Source organism: Pempheris klunzingeri, chromosome 6, assembly GCF_042242105.1.
Source record: "Pempheris klunzingeri isolate RE-2024b chromosome 6, fPemKlu1.hap1, whole genome shotgun sequence".
NCBI classification, from domain to species: domain Eukaryota; kingdom Metazoa; phylum Chordata; class Actinopteri; order Acropomatiformes; family Pempheridae; genus Pempheris; species Pempheris klunzingeri.
This window is the reverse complement of record NC_092017.1, coordinates 18,752,288-18,768,266: the sequence shown is the minus strand read 5'-3', so window position 1 is coordinate 18,768,266 and position 15,979 is coordinate 18,752,288. Positions and strand designations below refer to the sequence as shown.

The 15,979-nt window shown below is 40.7% G+C and overlaps 1 protein-coding gene across 1 annotated transcript in view; it reads left to right on the top strand.

The window, feature by feature from the left end:
• The first annotated feature begins 2,483 nt into the window (after nt 1-2,483).
• Nucleotides 2,484-15,979, top strand: part of ptprsa (protein tyrosine phosphatase receptor type Sa) — a 128,669-nt gene continuing 115,173 nt past the window's right edge. The window contains exon 1 of the mRNA XM_070832221.1: nt 2,484-2,580. Coding sequence (XP_070688322.1) covers nt 2,484-2,580 — 97 coding nt within the window. The remainder of the gene's footprint in view (nt 2,581-15,979) is intronic.

Sequence of the window (15,979 nt, the reverse complement as noted above, 5' to 3'; positions counted from 1 at the left end):
AGGCATGGTGAGATCCCCTCTCACTACACCAGTGTTTACAGTCAGAACAATAGGGGCATTATTCACAAGTCCCCTTGACAATGTGATACTCCCATATTCTCTCTATTCGTGTTTTTGTATATCCCTTAGTTCTCAGCAATGACATCACCAGCCCTGTAAGCCAAGAGAAAAGGGGAAAAAAAAGGCAAGGACAAACATGTTGGTCGTGTGTGTATAGTATTGTGTTGAAAGATGAGCTGAGCTTCTGAGAGGCACCCACTGCGTTCTGGCATGGTGTCGCCACAAAAGACCTGTTGTTGATCTCTCCCTTTGTGTCTCCGGAAGTGCACGTGTGTCAGGTCCTCATTCATTTCTCTGTTTGAAATATGGATGTGAAAAAATGTTTTGTGTGTTCGAAGGCCAGCAGCTTATGCGTGAATTGTGTTGTATGTTTTGCTGTAAGTATTTTTGGTTTGAGGTTTAAGTTTGGCTGCGGCTTCATGTGTCCGGATCTGTTTCATCCAGCCAGTTGAAGAGCCTGGTCCAGAAGCTGTAAGGGTTGGGCACTTGTGTATATGTGTGTGTGTGTGTATATACATATATTTGTGTGTGCCTGCTGTCTGAGGTGCTTAGTTACACTGTAATCAGTGTAGTTTTGTGCCCAACAGTTACTTGTTAAACAGCTCCATGTATTAACCTTTCAACTCCTCTGGCAATTTAGCAACTTGGCATAGTTGACATAATCTCTCATTTTTTGGAGTAAGATAATTAAATGCTTCTTTTCTTTCTTTTTTGATTTGATCACATTGAGGATTATACTCCAAATAACGGTATTATTATCTAATAAATTATTATGTAAGTGAGTGACTTCGCATAGTCTGGCTATATCCCTTTAAAGTTAGTTGTTACTTTGCCTTAGTTTATATGCTTCTGATCCTGATCGTGTCTAAATGATGGAGATTGTAACTGTCAGTCAGTGATGCTGTTTTTGAAGTACATTCAGTTCACATTTCGGCCGCTGACACTCTCAAAAAACGATTTGCAGTCCGTTAGCTTTCAGAAAAGTGGAAAGTGGCTGTTTCATGGATCAGAACTTAAAATCTGTGTCGAGAGCAAAAATCATCTTTAGGTCACCTGGGGGAAAAAAAGGTTGCTTAAGGGTATCCACAATAAACTTCACACTGTCCGCGCAGTTCCTGTTAACCACCTAGTGTGCACGTAATTAATCTCACTTCCAGAGAGTCGCCCTCACCTCTCATGTAGGCCCAGCTGAGAAGTAGTGTCCCTGGAGGTGGGAAGAGTTCAGTGTCTTACACAAGGACACTAAAGCAGGGCAGATGCTTGCTGACACAAGGGCTCGAACCTGAATCCTGTGGTCTAGGCCCTCTGAGAGGATTCATATTTACAGCTTACCTGCTCACTTATCTTGCTGTAAGATGGAACTGAATGAGGGTGTCAGCTGAACAGCATAGTCAGGAAAAAAAGAAATTACAAACTCATTACATTCATGTCATGGATCTCGCTCACTTCTCTCTTTCATTGTCTCTTTATTCACGTCTTCTTAATTAAAGAGTATGTATAACCACTTGGCGGTGGCTCTGTGCGGTACCAGACATATCAATGAGGGAAACAGCGTGTGTGTGTGTGGTGGGAGGCGTCCCCAGTCCCTCTGCTTAGCTTGGGGGATTAACAGCAATTTGACTACAATAAAGAGTCGGCCTGTCCCTGGAATATCATTGGGTGCCTGTGTAATTACAAGGCAGTGAGATAAGCAAATAACGACGAGATGGGGCGATTAGAAAAGAAAAAAAAGAAAGACAACAGTGACTCCCATGCTAATTATGGGATGTGAGAAGACACTGGTTGTAAGATGGGGAGGTTACAGGGTTTGGGGTATGTGACTCTTTCCTTCCAGTAGTGTCACCAGCATACTGTTACCTTCCTTCCAATCATGTGTCAGCAGCAATGAGTGGTTGTGAAAAGTGCCTCAGAGTCTGTTTGGCCAGAACTATCACCTTTTCACTGCAAGTAGCTCAGGCTACAAGCATCCTGCCAAGTGCTCAAAAGTAGGCCTGATGCAGCGTGTCACTATTTTATTCAGGCATCTTCCTTCCATGTAGACATGTCACAAGAATCCAACTATTATTTTGTGTTACCATATGTAAGTGCAAAGTAACTTTCCTTGTTTCTATGAGGTGTTTTGTACTAATTCCAGAAAATGTTCTTCAAATCCAGATGTGGTTGTTTCGAACTAATGTTGTGGATGTGGGTCCTTGAAAAAACATTACTGAGGTCAGCAAATTATTGCTGTATAAATACACTTCATGGCAAAAATGTCTAACTTTTTTCTCCTGTCTTTCTTCCTGCCTTTTTGCAGAGTGCCAAGCCATCCTGCGTGTAGATCCCAACCTTCCCTGCGCAGTCGGGGCCTCGGCTCTCCAGCCAGGTCAAAAGATCAGACCCGCCCCACCCCTCCCCACCCCCCTTTCCCTACTGGAGCCAAGATGGCCACCAATGGCGCCCCTCGCCTCTCCTTGCCACTCCTGCTGCCTGTCGCCACTCTGCTGCTATCACTGCTGCTCACCGGCTCCCACGCCTTATGTAAGTATCAAGACACTGACTAGCCATGTTAGTACTGATAGCTTCTCAGCTTTTCGGTGTAGTGCTCCTAAGAGGTTTGTCATTCATATGTGATATACGGGTTGGAGACAGGGAATATTGCAGAAATGCGGAGGGTGACGAGTTCACAAAGCTTTGATGAAACTTCTCCTCCTACAATCTTTCATAGAGATACTTCAGCTGCTTTTGGCTACTGTTCTTTTCCATTTGTGTTTGGTGAGCATGCATAGGCATGTATTTCGATCTTGGATTGTTCCTATCTAATTTTCAAAAGGCTGTCGTCATCTCCACAAGGTCTGTTGTTTATAGACTGCCTCTGCCTCAGCTAAAGAAAAAAAAAAGGACTTCACTACAATGTCGTGATTTCAGGTCGAAACGTAAAAATTTGTGCCGTTCTTATATCTGCATTTGCGTTTGTGTTTTACTTAAGGTGAATGAGCATGAAGGGCCTCAGTGAGTTTGCGCAAAGGGACACAAAGACATGTAGCTGTTGGTAGACGCGTGCGGCTTTTCAGATATCAGATTTTTCTGTGATACGGATCAGAGGCCCGGAACAGACACTGTTAAATCGTGGATGTCTCGAAATATTTACTGATTAGACATGATGCTTGTCTGTATAAATTGTTGTCCATAACTTCCCATGTTAGTAATAGAGAAATACCAGTAGTCTCTTATCCCACCCTGTCAACTCCTGCTTAGGATTTGTTCTGCACCATTTCCCTGTTAAGATGGGCTTAGAGTAGCATTAAGGACACAAAACAAAGCGGAGGCTCTGCAGGGACATAGAACAAGAGTGATGTCGAGGTGGGGAGGCTCCCCCTTGGGTTTCATTGTTTGTAAATCCTGTGTGTGTGTGTTTGTGTGTGGGGATGGGGGGGTAAGTCTGCACAAGAGTATGCAAAAGAATTATATATGTATTATGTGGTGAATATGTGAACATCTATAGATCATTGTGAACATGCGTGTCAGTGACAAGTTTATGCTTGTTTGCATGCACGTGTGTGAGCTGACTGTACATACCCACACTGCGACATGCAAATGATGTGTATGCACATCTGCCTCAGTGTTTTTATTGTACCTATCTCCAGAAAGGCACAGCTATGACATTGTCTCGTTTTTGTTTTGTTTTTTTATCTGATTTTAAAATCTTTTTTTTAAAAAAAAAGCACATTTGAGAAAATGAGCAAAATACAAGAAGGTATCAGCTATATTCAGGTGTAAACAAACTGCAAAGCAAGATTAAGACAAAACAATGAAATGAGGAAGGTCTTAACATCCAGAAAGAGAATAAAATTATGTTTTAACGCTTGATTACATTTCAGCAAATGTGACATAGCACGCTGTTCCTCAGTCCAGGTGCCACAACCAAAACTTTGAGGAAGTTCAGACCGACTTGATTTTTCTGTCTATCTTAGTTAATTTGCAAGATAAATTGCATTTTTTTTTTTTTGCCTTGTTCTGTCTGTCTCTCCGTTCGTCATTCTGTTAGTGTGTTCTAAGTGGCTCAGCATAACACGAGGAGGACTTGATTTTTCTCATGTTGCAACAGAGCTGTCTACTCTTGATTGCATTGTGGTTTGAGTGTCTGGTAGCATAATTCGAGTGTCTTTCGGCTCAGCTGGCTGAAAACATCTGAAATTGCACTCAGACAGATGTCAAACAGATGTTTTTGTTCTCTTCCTTGTGTCTTTTCTGTTTTTACTCATGGCAAGGCCACATACTCATTTTCAGAGTTAAAGTAAAGCAAAAGGTGCAGATGCTACTCCTTTTAACATTTTGCACATTTACAAAGTTCAGTTTTTCTCCTCCACTTGAACTTATTCACAGCCGCTGTTTGCTCACCCTGGTTTAAATCAGTCAGTGCAGTCTGCTTCATCTTTGATGGAGATTAGCTTTCCCCCCTCCCTCGCTCGCTCGCTCACACACACACACACACACACACACACCACACACTTAAAAATACACTAACAGCGGGGCCCTCTCCCCATCTGTCAGTATCTGCCAGTCTTTGTCTGCTCTGCCTGTGGGTATGATCACTGTTTTTGTCAAGCTCTCTCACTCTGTCTTATTGTCTCTTGCTCATGTTCACACTTTTTTTTCTTGTCCTACCCCCTCCTGGCCGCACACTCTCTCTCTTCTTTGTCATCTCTTTTTGGGTCCACGCAGCATTGCCCCGCCATTATGTCTGAAAATATATGCACACACCCACAGACTAGATTCTTTTTACTCTCTGATTGTCTTTCACACTCACATGCACAACCGCACACACACACACACACACAACCCAGTGGTGCAGTTGTCCAATTATAATCACTCCCACCTGGTGGACTCAGAGGACCGGGGTGGGGGGGCAAAAACACCAAACCCCATCTCGTATCAACACTTTCTCTCTCTCTCTCTCTCTCAAACACACACGCATGCAGTGGATGTCACCCTTTCAGCTGAGACCCAGTTGAAAGCATGATGTCATCCCTCCCTCTCACATCTCTCTCTCTCTCTCTCCCCCTCCCTCCCTCTCTCTCTCTCTCTCTCTCTCTCTGCCCTCCATCCCTTTCAATTTACACTCATAAATCACAGTGAGAAGAAGACATTTTTAATCAAAAGAGAAAGAAAGATGGCTCAATAAATCCAACCACCCTAACCATAATAATGCTTGGCTCCCTGTGTGTGTGTGTGTGTTTGCATTTGTCTGCATGTTAGCATAAAATTTGTGTGCAGGTGTACACAAGTGTGTGTGTGTGTGTGTGTTGGTGTTTGGTGTGGGTGTGTGTAAAGGGTACATTATACTAATGTGTTGAGTGTCACCTGAGCTTTGTCATAGGTGACTATAGCATATTGAACGAGTATATCTATAATATTTCTTGTAGCACAGCTATAAAACTAAATAGCAGTGTCATGCATTCACTAAAGTAATTGGGTCAGCATGTGATATACATATATTTTCTTTTATCATTTGTTTTAGCTCAAAGGCTTGTCTTCCAGTCCATAAATAAAAAGTAATTTAAGAAATATCCAAATATGCAATGTAGTCACACAATCAACACGAACAAGGTAAATCTTACAATACAAATTTAGTCAAACCAACTAAATAGCCAATGATATTACACTGCGTGGTGACCATACAGTAATAGTAAAAATAAAGACTGATCCTGCAAGCTATCACTATATGTGTACATCCACATTTTTGCGTCCAAAATAAGGCAAGTATATGCTATCCTTTTAATAAAATATCCTTTTAACAAAACTTTTATCACAGTTAGTATCTGTCATTGGGCATTAGCTGGAAAATAGCAATTGTTTTAAAACTAGATATCAAATCATCTATTTATAGAATCTATGCAAAATTGCAAACCGGGGTGCTTTTTAGTCACGATGAAAAAGGGAAAGGCATAAAAATAAACACGAAACAGCACTGGAAGTTGTAGGTGTAAATATATAAACCAGTGTATAAGACAGTACTGCGTCAAACAAAGCAGCTTTAAGATGTGTTACATTTTTTTTTTTACTTCAACCATGAAAAGGCTGTGTCTCTGACATTGTCAGGGAGGCCTAATTTCTCAATGAATATTAAAAGTGCAGGTAATCGCTGAAGTTATTAGATATCTGGATACTATCTTTTAATATTAGTTTTTTGATTTATGAGCTGTGGGGTGACAGGGTTACCATGGTGTTCTCAATTTCTTGCTCACAAAAAAAGTGGACACACACACACACACACACACACACACCACCACCACACACACACTTTTGTGGGGGTCCACCAGAATGATTTAAACAAACGTAAACAAACAGCTCTGCCAGTATTGATAATTCCCATTATGCAACTTCCTTTAGTGTTGTCCTTGGATATTCAAATTGTGTTTTAAAAGCCACATGTGGATGGAGACACATTTTTTTCAGTCGTGTTTTTTTGTTGTCCCCATGGGAGCTGACAAAGGTGCTACAAGACGTAATATTTTATGTATGGAGGACAATACATACTGTCAATTTCCCTGATTATTGCCCTTAATGCCTGATGTTATCATAAGCTTAAGTTTGTATTACAACATTCTTTTTCCAATGTATCGCAACTTCACTTTTCTTGAGTTAAGTGCCTCTGTCTTGCAATATTTGTTTGTGTTTTTGGACAGAAACACAAGGTTATTTTTCAGCAGTTTTTGTTTTTGGCCTTTTACCCCCTCACTTCTTCCATCTCCTTTCTTTTGGTCTTTTAGAGTCCACGCCAGTAGCATTCTTGGCAAAGTACTCCTAATAGTAATTGGCTAGAACTCACAGTGATGGGGTGAGGGTGTTCAATTATTTATATTCCTTTGAAGCTGCCAATTTGAAAAAAAAAAAAAAAAAAATGAAGCCCCTTAGTGGACCCATTATTTTCTTCTTCTTGTTCTCTACACTTCTGTCTCTGTTTCTCTCTCATGTCTTTCTATTGCTCTCACTCCTTATCTTTTCCAGTCAAATTATGTTTGAGCTAACACTGTCAAGTTAATTCTGTCAAATTCAATTTTGTGTGCACCCTGCTGTTGCAGGCATGGCTTCATGCTTTACTCTGTATACTGTTTTTCTTTCAAAGAAGAAGAAAACAAGTAAATTTTTCATTGTGTTGCAGGCATGAATCCCTGCCTCAAGTAGCCTGTTGGCGCTGTCTACATTCAGAAGGTTGTTATAGGTTGAGTTTTCAGAGCTGTGCACCTACAAATGGTAGAAAGAAACAACTTGATTTAGTGGTGCAAGAAACCATCTTTTTTTCTTCTTAAGTTCACTTTGGAGAGACTCAACTCTATTTTCCAGTCAAAATGGAAAAAAAAAGGTGTGCTCCCACTATCAATTTGGGGAATTTGCCACCACAGAAGCCAAACACCAAAAAGTGTTGCCATTTGCTGCTTGCTGCATGTTTTGTGTGTGAGCTTCAGGTGCACATGGTTGCTGGGGTCACAGTAATGTTTGCCATACAACATGGCTGAACAGTGTTGATGAGAAAATCTTAAGCACCACTGAAATGATTTACAGTGTTTGAAGAATAAATAACCAATTGATAGTGCAGCTTTAGCCCATATGACTCAACTAAAAGATTGGTTCAGAAAGAGAAAATGTTAGTGCAGAAGTATCAGAATCAATGTAACTGATTTTATTGAAATTAACCCTTAAATGGTTCACAATGGTGAACCATTTAAGGATTAATTTCAATGGTGGTCACAAAAGTGGATCAAATGGCTGTCCTCCAAGCTTTCAGCCACAGTGTGGGTGATGCTTAATATCTCTTTCTTTTTCTTTTGCCATCATCTCTCATTCTCAGTCTCTTTTCAGTAACATGCTCCGGTAGTTTGAGCAATCTTATATGTGCTCGGTTTGACAGGACAATGCGAGTGATTGAAGTGCGTGAAAGGCGCTATCCCTCAATGTTTTGTTTTTTCCTCCAGCAGAAAGGAATTCAAGGATGATTTTCAAATTGTAAAGCCTCCAGTGCTTTGATGACCAAGTCTGAATCTTGAAAGGTTTTTGAATGCCAGCAAAGAAAGATATTCCTCAGTGTAATTTTTCAAACCTTGTTCCTGAGATCGCACAGGTGGAGACTTTTTCTGGTATGAGGCTTTACTTGGATTTAAATATAAAGATACAGTGATTGTTTTTCTGTGTTTATATCTCATTTTCAATGGAGAGATAGAAAATAGTTTTGTCTCCGTTTTCGTTATCCCGCTCGTCCGTTGTTTTGATCAGACCAATAACACCTTTGGCAATTGGAGGTGTCCTCTTCATTTAATGAGCCAACAAGTGTCAATTTCCTCAAGTGAGTCTCTAAATGACACAAAATTGTTCCCATTTCACCTCCTCTGTGTGCTCTCTGACCATTTTGAAATCAGACACACACTTAAGCTTAATTTTCCCACTTTCTCTCTAAGGAATATAGCCTATTTATTTCCAGTGGGCGGAAGGATACTTAGTGTCTTTTGCTTTTTTTCCCCTTTAGCCTTCAACAATGGTTTCAATGGGACCAATTTGTGCTTATTACAAGTGTGCCATTCCTTTTAGAAAAGCGGCTTTGCTGTGACAGCAGTGCGGTCGGGTAAAGTTTTTCACCTCTGGGTACTAACACTCCAGAACTTATTTTATACAGGATTCCCACATCCTGCCACAAGTCCCTCATGGACTGCAAAGCCTGAGCCCCGCGAGGTTGTTTGTAGTGTAGTCAACATAGCCGGCACACTGAATGATGCAATGGCAAAGAGTGTGCACAAAAAGCATCACATCTTTACTCGTGGCTTGTTTTACTGACCCTTCAAATCTCAATTTTCTTAAAACAAGTAAATACGTTTCCTAATGGTGTGACAACATTTTATTTTCTTTGCTGTGGAAATCATTAGCTTGGAGAAAAGTCTTGAAAGATGCGATGATGCTTTTAAGTAAAGCCTTTCTTTCTATTTGTATCAAGAGTAGTGTCATTCGTTACAGCACATTAAAAAAGTTTAATTGTGTTCAACCAGGTAAAATAATTCTGTGTTTTTATTAATTTTTTTGAAAGCAAGTCATTCTTGAGGTTACACGATGGACAGTTTTCCAATGTGGGAACTGGCTGTACAGTCCAGGCAGCACTAACTGGCTTTGTGAATCATCACGCCCACAACTGCTTGGCACCCCAGCTGCCCCAAGAGCAAATCCCAATTAGCCTTTCTTCTTTATATTTTAATTGGAAAAGCAACTGTTTCATTAACCCTTAAGCTTGCACAGCCAAGGTAAGGGTTATGTAGGAATGGAGCTTGACCCAAACATGCCCTGTGAAATATGGCTACAGCTGAGTGATTAGTTTAGACAGTATTCTTTTTTATCCTGACTGGCAGAGTGTGCATGCTTATTTTAAGCACACATTTAGACACCGTCAGGCATTCACACCTCACCAGTACAATCACAGTATACATAGTTTTCTCCTTCGTTGTCACTATCATGAGTTTGGTGACGAGTTCCCTGGCAACAGATGAAGAGGGAGGGAAAGTGCCTCTCCCCCAATTCTCTAATACAGATTTTTAGCTTATATTAGCTCCTAGGGACTTCTGCACTTTTCCAGGTTTTGCTGATATTATTTCATGGAAATGTATTCTCCTTTGTGACAAAATTAGCAAAGTATGATAGAGGTTCTCATACCAGACGCTGCATTACCAACTGAATGACTGAAACAAGAGTTAGTCCTGTTGCTGAAGATCGGAAATGTCACCTCGTCATCCTTTGAGTTTATATTGATGTCCAACTGTCCCCTGAAAAATTGGCAACAGGCCACCCACCAGTTTTTCCTCTCCTTTCCTCTTTTTTCTTTAACCTTTTCTCACCTCGTTCAAGTTTTTGCAGCAGTCTGCTGGTCTTTAGTTGGGAGTGATTGCGTGTGAAAACCTCCAGACAAGCCAATGCAAGACAGGTTTAGAGTAAAGGCTTGGTTTCCATAGTGATGGTGCTTGCCTACTCAGCCTGTGAGAATTGGTCCTGATTGATGGGGTTTGGTTGTTTAGGCCTGGAGGGTGTGTTTGAGTGTGTGTGAGAGAGAAAGTACGTGTTACTATGTTTGTTTGTGTGTGTGCTATTTAATGTATAGACTCCAATGCACCATTGGCTGAATCAGTCTATATATCTGTCCGTCCATACATCCATCCATACACCTGTGTGTTTGTGTGTGTGTGTGTATCTGTGTGTGTTTGTGATAAATCCAGGTAGGGTTTTAAGTCAAGTCCAGGACTGATGGACAAGCAGCTCTAGCAGCTTGGCGGCCTGCTGAGTCTTTTGGATAGCTGTTAGGTGGGTACTGCAGGCTAGTAAATCTGTACACCTCAGAGGTCTGAGTGGCTGCAGTTCAACACCAGCAACATCTCTCTGCACCGCCAGTCTGCTTGGTTTTGTCTGCAGTGACAACACCATAGAAAGTTTAGAAATTTCGAATTAGTCTTAATGCAACATGACGAAGATGTAGGTAAAGAAAAAGTTATGAAACACGTTGGGATGCCAGATTGCTCCTCTCTCTTGTCAGTGGTGTTTTTCTCCCCAAGCAGTCAGTCTTAATAGTGCCCGTGTGTGTCTGTCATGTGTCTGCTGTTTGGCTAATATGAAAATGTAATTTAATCTCAGTCAGGATTAGCTTCAGTAAATCAACTTCTTTAAATCAGCAGCATGCAGTTGTTCATATGTCATCCACTGGGTAAACATACCAAAAAGGAAAGAGTATATATGTTAGTTCATACAGGCGGGAGAGTGTCTGTTGAGAAAGTGGCAGTGATTCGGATGAAAATATGTGGAATAATTATATGCTTACAGTGCTTACAAGTACAACAGTAAAAAGAAGTTTTAAATTGAAGTTATTCTCATCTGCATCCTCACCCTGGTAATACTCTCTTCCCAGACTGCCACATGAGTGGCAGGCAAAAATGGCATTAGTTTGCTTGTAGTAGTACTTCTAATAGTACCAAAAGGTCTGTGTGCTATGAAATATACCTATTTGTAGCAAGATGGATAACAAGTGCCCTTTTCCCAAATCTATGCCTTTCTCTGCAATTCACTGAATGGCCATGCGTCATTTTGTCTCCCACTTTGCTAATTCAGCAGATAATGGCTCCTATTTATGACCCAGGAAGCTTTTCTCCATCAATTACTGTATTAGTCATAAAGCCAGTCCCTTCCCTCCCCTTACACCCCCCTCCACTAAACGACAACAGTAAAGTACTGTAAATGCAGCCATCTCATATTCACATACCCACCTCCCACTCTCCACCACTATATAATCCCAGTGCTGGCGTATCCTGTCTTATCAGTTCCAACAGAGGTAGCTACCAGTAGCAGGTGGTTGGTGTATTAGCTAAACAAGCGTATGTGTGCACAGTGTGAATTTTTTCCCCCTCCCATAGTTAGTCGTGTTTGCGTGGATGTGTTCTATTCTCAGGGCCTTGAAGATAGCCGGGCCCCCATTGCTGGTTATTTTAGCTCAGGCCATGTCCCCCTGCCAGGCAGATAAAGACGGGTCTCATGTGCTTATCTGGGCAGTGTTGTACCTCAGTTTGTCTGAGGGAAGCTTAGGGAATAGAGAGAGACTTTGGTGGAAGGGACAAATGGCCACTGCGGTTGCAATGTCCTTTCAATGTCATCTCTATTCACATAACGCACTCCGTTTGGTGGAGACTTTTATACAAGGTATCTTATAGCAAAACAAGTGTGCACATTTTAGGTGATGTTGGCACCAGTGCGAATCAAACCCACAAAAGCTCTGTGCCTATGGGTAAAGCACATACACTCACACAAAAAGCAGCAGACATTCAAAAGCATATTTTCTTTTAATAAAAAATATGTAGTTAAATTCTACGTCTTTGACTTCCTCTACTATGAAAAGCATCCTTATTGTATAAATTCCATCTTTAACCAGTCAACATACTGATAGTAAGCTGCTAAATGTAGCATTTAATTTAATGCCAAGAAAGCGTTCTTACAAAACATTTGAGGTAATTTGATACATACCAAATGCGTAGAGGGAGCTGTTCTGAGATAAATCTGTCAAATAGAAAGCGACAGGTTTCATGGGAAATAAAGTTAAAATTTTTAGAATACTAGCACTATTAGAGTAAAATAAAAGGCATATATTCATATTTTCCATGGTGAAGTTAGTTTTAGATGATTTTACCAGGGGCTGACATATGATATATCGAAAGCCACACATTTGATTCCCCATAGCAGCCAGTGTGCATTTACCTCCTGTGTCTATGATGTAGTAATTGAACCCAGTCAATGCAGGAAACATTGTGAATAAGCCTATCTTTTGATGATATGGTGTAGACTATACCATGTCATTATTGGGATTTTTTTTTTTTTTTAAAAACAGTTTAACCACAACACGGCTCAACCCTCTCTACCCTGCAATTACTGGCTACGTGGCAAGGTTCAAATTCAGAGAAAGGAAAGGCTCAAAGTCAATGGTAACTGGCAGCAGAAGCCCAGAGGCACACAGAAGAGGAAAATTGAAAAAAAAAAAAAAAAGGTTAATTGTACCCATCAGAGTTCACACAATCACCCACTGCATACCTGTAGTAATTACTCCATAGAAGACATTCATGGGTCCACGGCCACAGTCTACCACTTCCCCAACCTGGGCTGATTGAAAGTTAAGTAATGCCAATGACATTCGAACAATATTAAAACCTCTACATGAATAGTGAACAAAAAAAAAAGCAAAAATAGAAAGAGTGTGAGAGTTATGTGTAATTCTATAACATGTCCATGTGAAAAGTGACAGCCAGAGTGACCTGTGATAGCATATCAGTGTGTCAGATGTGGGCTGAATACACTTTTTGTAAGCCATCATCATGACGCGTGTGGTCTAAATGAAAGGGATATCATCTCTTACACACAACATGGTTACAGCAAACATGGAGCTTTTCTCCATTTTAAGAAGAATCAAGAATGTCACTCTGACATTTCTTCCTATCAATGTTTGAATTGAATGCCGCTCAAGACAAGAGTGTCCGCGTAGATTTGGGTCTCCGAAAATCAGACTTGTGTTGCTCACGCTGCACATCATCAGTGCATAATGTCATAAGTATCTGCTGGACATATGGTGCAGAGATAACGGGACGCCATATATAGTTCAAAGGGTCTGTGCCAGCCACACAACAAACAGTGCAGGGTATCAGTTACAACCATAATTGCTTTGAGATGCATTCTGGCAGAGCGAACAAAGTAGATTGGCAGATATTGGCGAGAATCCTCCACTATTGGGAGATGTTGACTGATGCTTAATGTGCCATAAAAATGTATTGCAAATGATTTTTTAAGTAAAACTTCCAATGATAAGAAGAGCAAGAGTTATAAAAGTTTTGTTTTTAGTAAAATATTCAGCATTTTCTGTCCTGCCCTCCCTCTTCACATAATTTCTTCTAGTCCCCGGGCCACCTGTCACCTCCTCTTCTCTTCCAACTTTCTCCTCACTGCTGACCTTGCCGCCTACTCCTGCTCTCACCTTCCCGTCACCCCCTGCTGCGCCATTCTTTTTCATTTCAATTTTCTATTTCATTTTCAAGTTCGCTCCCTAGCTTTCTTTTAAACCTTCCTGAGGTGATGTTGAAAACGATATAGAGAACATTATTAGAAAAATCTTGAATCTGTCAGGAGTTGTATTCAGACTGACATTCTGGCAGGTGCATTTGTTGTACATCTCTCTCATCCTATGAAGCAAGAGAGAGGGAGAGGGAGAAGGCGACTGGGAGGAAATGTTGAATGGTGCAGTGGAAAACTAATCAAAGAGCTCTGGCCTTCAGCAGAACCACAGCCACAGGCCTGCTCTGTGTAAATCCCTCCTCTGTCTGGACAGAGGGCACATTGTAAAGGGAGGTCAAATGCAGAAGAGCTGTGTTGTGTAAAGCTCTGTTATGTGTAGTTTCAGAATGGAAATTGAGAGTGTAAAATGCCAAAAGGGATCATTGTATGAGCCAAACAAATGAAGTAGGCCTGCTTCTTGGAGGTAGAGAAAAGCAGCAATGGTCATACGACTCATTATAGTAATAATAATTAATAGGAAGAGAGATGCAGAGATCTTCCTAAAACCTTATACTTTCTGTTATGAAACCTTTCATGAGGAATATGACTTCACCTGGGGTTATTTTAGCAAATGTAGAGTGAGATTTAAAGAGGGCAGACCTTTTTTTTTTTTTTTTTGAAGGATGCAACAATCAATACACTTTCATTTGACCATCAGAAGGTTGAAATCAATATTTCCAACATTAAAATGATTGTCAGCCACACAGCCCTTTAACACTTCTTATAAAAGTGTTTCATCCCTGCCCTTTGGCTGATTTATTAAGCTCAGCATGTTGTCTGTCAGTGTCCAACACTGTCAGACAACACCTACCAGAATGATGTTTTATCACGTATGACAGATTATTTACATATACCATGATGATAGCACTAATTCAGAAGTCTTACATCTTTAATCTTGGCAGTTTAGTTATTTTCATGCTGCACTTTTTTAGCTACACATTTACAAAAGTACTCGAGACAAAAGGCCAAACATTTAGACAATATCAAGGTAAGAGTAGCTCGGTTTAGCTGAACAACTGTAGCCTCAGACTGTAGTCTGAAAAGAAAAATACATGATATAACAGCAGCAGTTTTAATTGAAAGCATATTTTACATTTCTTTGGACCATTCTCAGACATCTAAGCTTATAAAATCGAACATGACAGGAACATATTTAGGTCTAAGATATGTGTAACCCCTCTCCTTTAGAGAGCCTCTTCTTTGACAAATGGAGCTGGCTTGGTGAATTTGTGAAAACTGCCTTTGAGATTAACTAGTATAGCCAGTTTGTGTAGCTTAGTGTAATATTTGCATCAGAATTGTTTATATTTGTGTTGTTAGTTGGGGACGGTGAGATGAACTTCACATGCAATGCCTCCACTCTCCCGAAGCTGTACACTCATTCTTCGTCTTTTCCTTCCCTCATCATATACTATTTCTCTTTGCCTCGTTCTCTCTAAAATACCCTCTCTTTACCCGATAATGAATGCAGGAACTCTCCTTCATATGTGTTTAGCAGTGCCTGGAGACTGGTGTCGGCCCATAGTCCCTTAATTATTAATTTGACGTTATGCGCTGGCCGTTTGATCATCCTCACATATCTGTATGATTCCGATTTAACGAGTTCCCCAGGACTCTTGTTTTTTTTTCTCTCTCTCACTCTCTTTCTATCAGGCTTGTTGTCTTGAACCTTCCGCAACTCAGGCATGAGTGAAAAATCTCATCACCAAAAGCACCAAAATTACCAACTTTTGAGGGACAGTTTAGTTTAGTTCTACGACCACTTAAAAATAATTAGTGTGTGAGGTCCAAGTGAGAATTGAACCGCTAATTGTGGCTTTTTAACACTTTTATTCAATGTCAAATTTAAACAAAAACTTACTGCCGCATCTTCTTGATGTCCTTTTCTGAGGTTTTGCTACTGCACTGGTAATATCCAGACTCCATTTCCCCATGGAGTTCTATTTTTGAGCTGCTACTAATAATCAGCACCGGCAAAAACATATAAATTCACAGTGCCATGGTCTACACACAGGAATACACACCACTGAAATCGGGGTACCAGTTGAGAAAAGGCACACTACTTTGATTCAGCCCAAGTGTGTACTGCAGGAGGTGGTTCAGAATGATGACATGGCCCAGTGGTTAAAGAGGCTGCCCTGTCACAAAAAAGCAACGGGTTCAATGGTCAAATCCCAAGTGTCCTAACTGTGGGACATTTGGGATTTGGCCATTGAACCTGATGGAGATAGGTCATTATGGATGGATGGTGAGCTGTCTGTCTGTCTGTCCGTATGTACAGTGGTGTGAAAAAGTATTTGCCCCCTTACAGATTTCTTCTGTTTTTGCT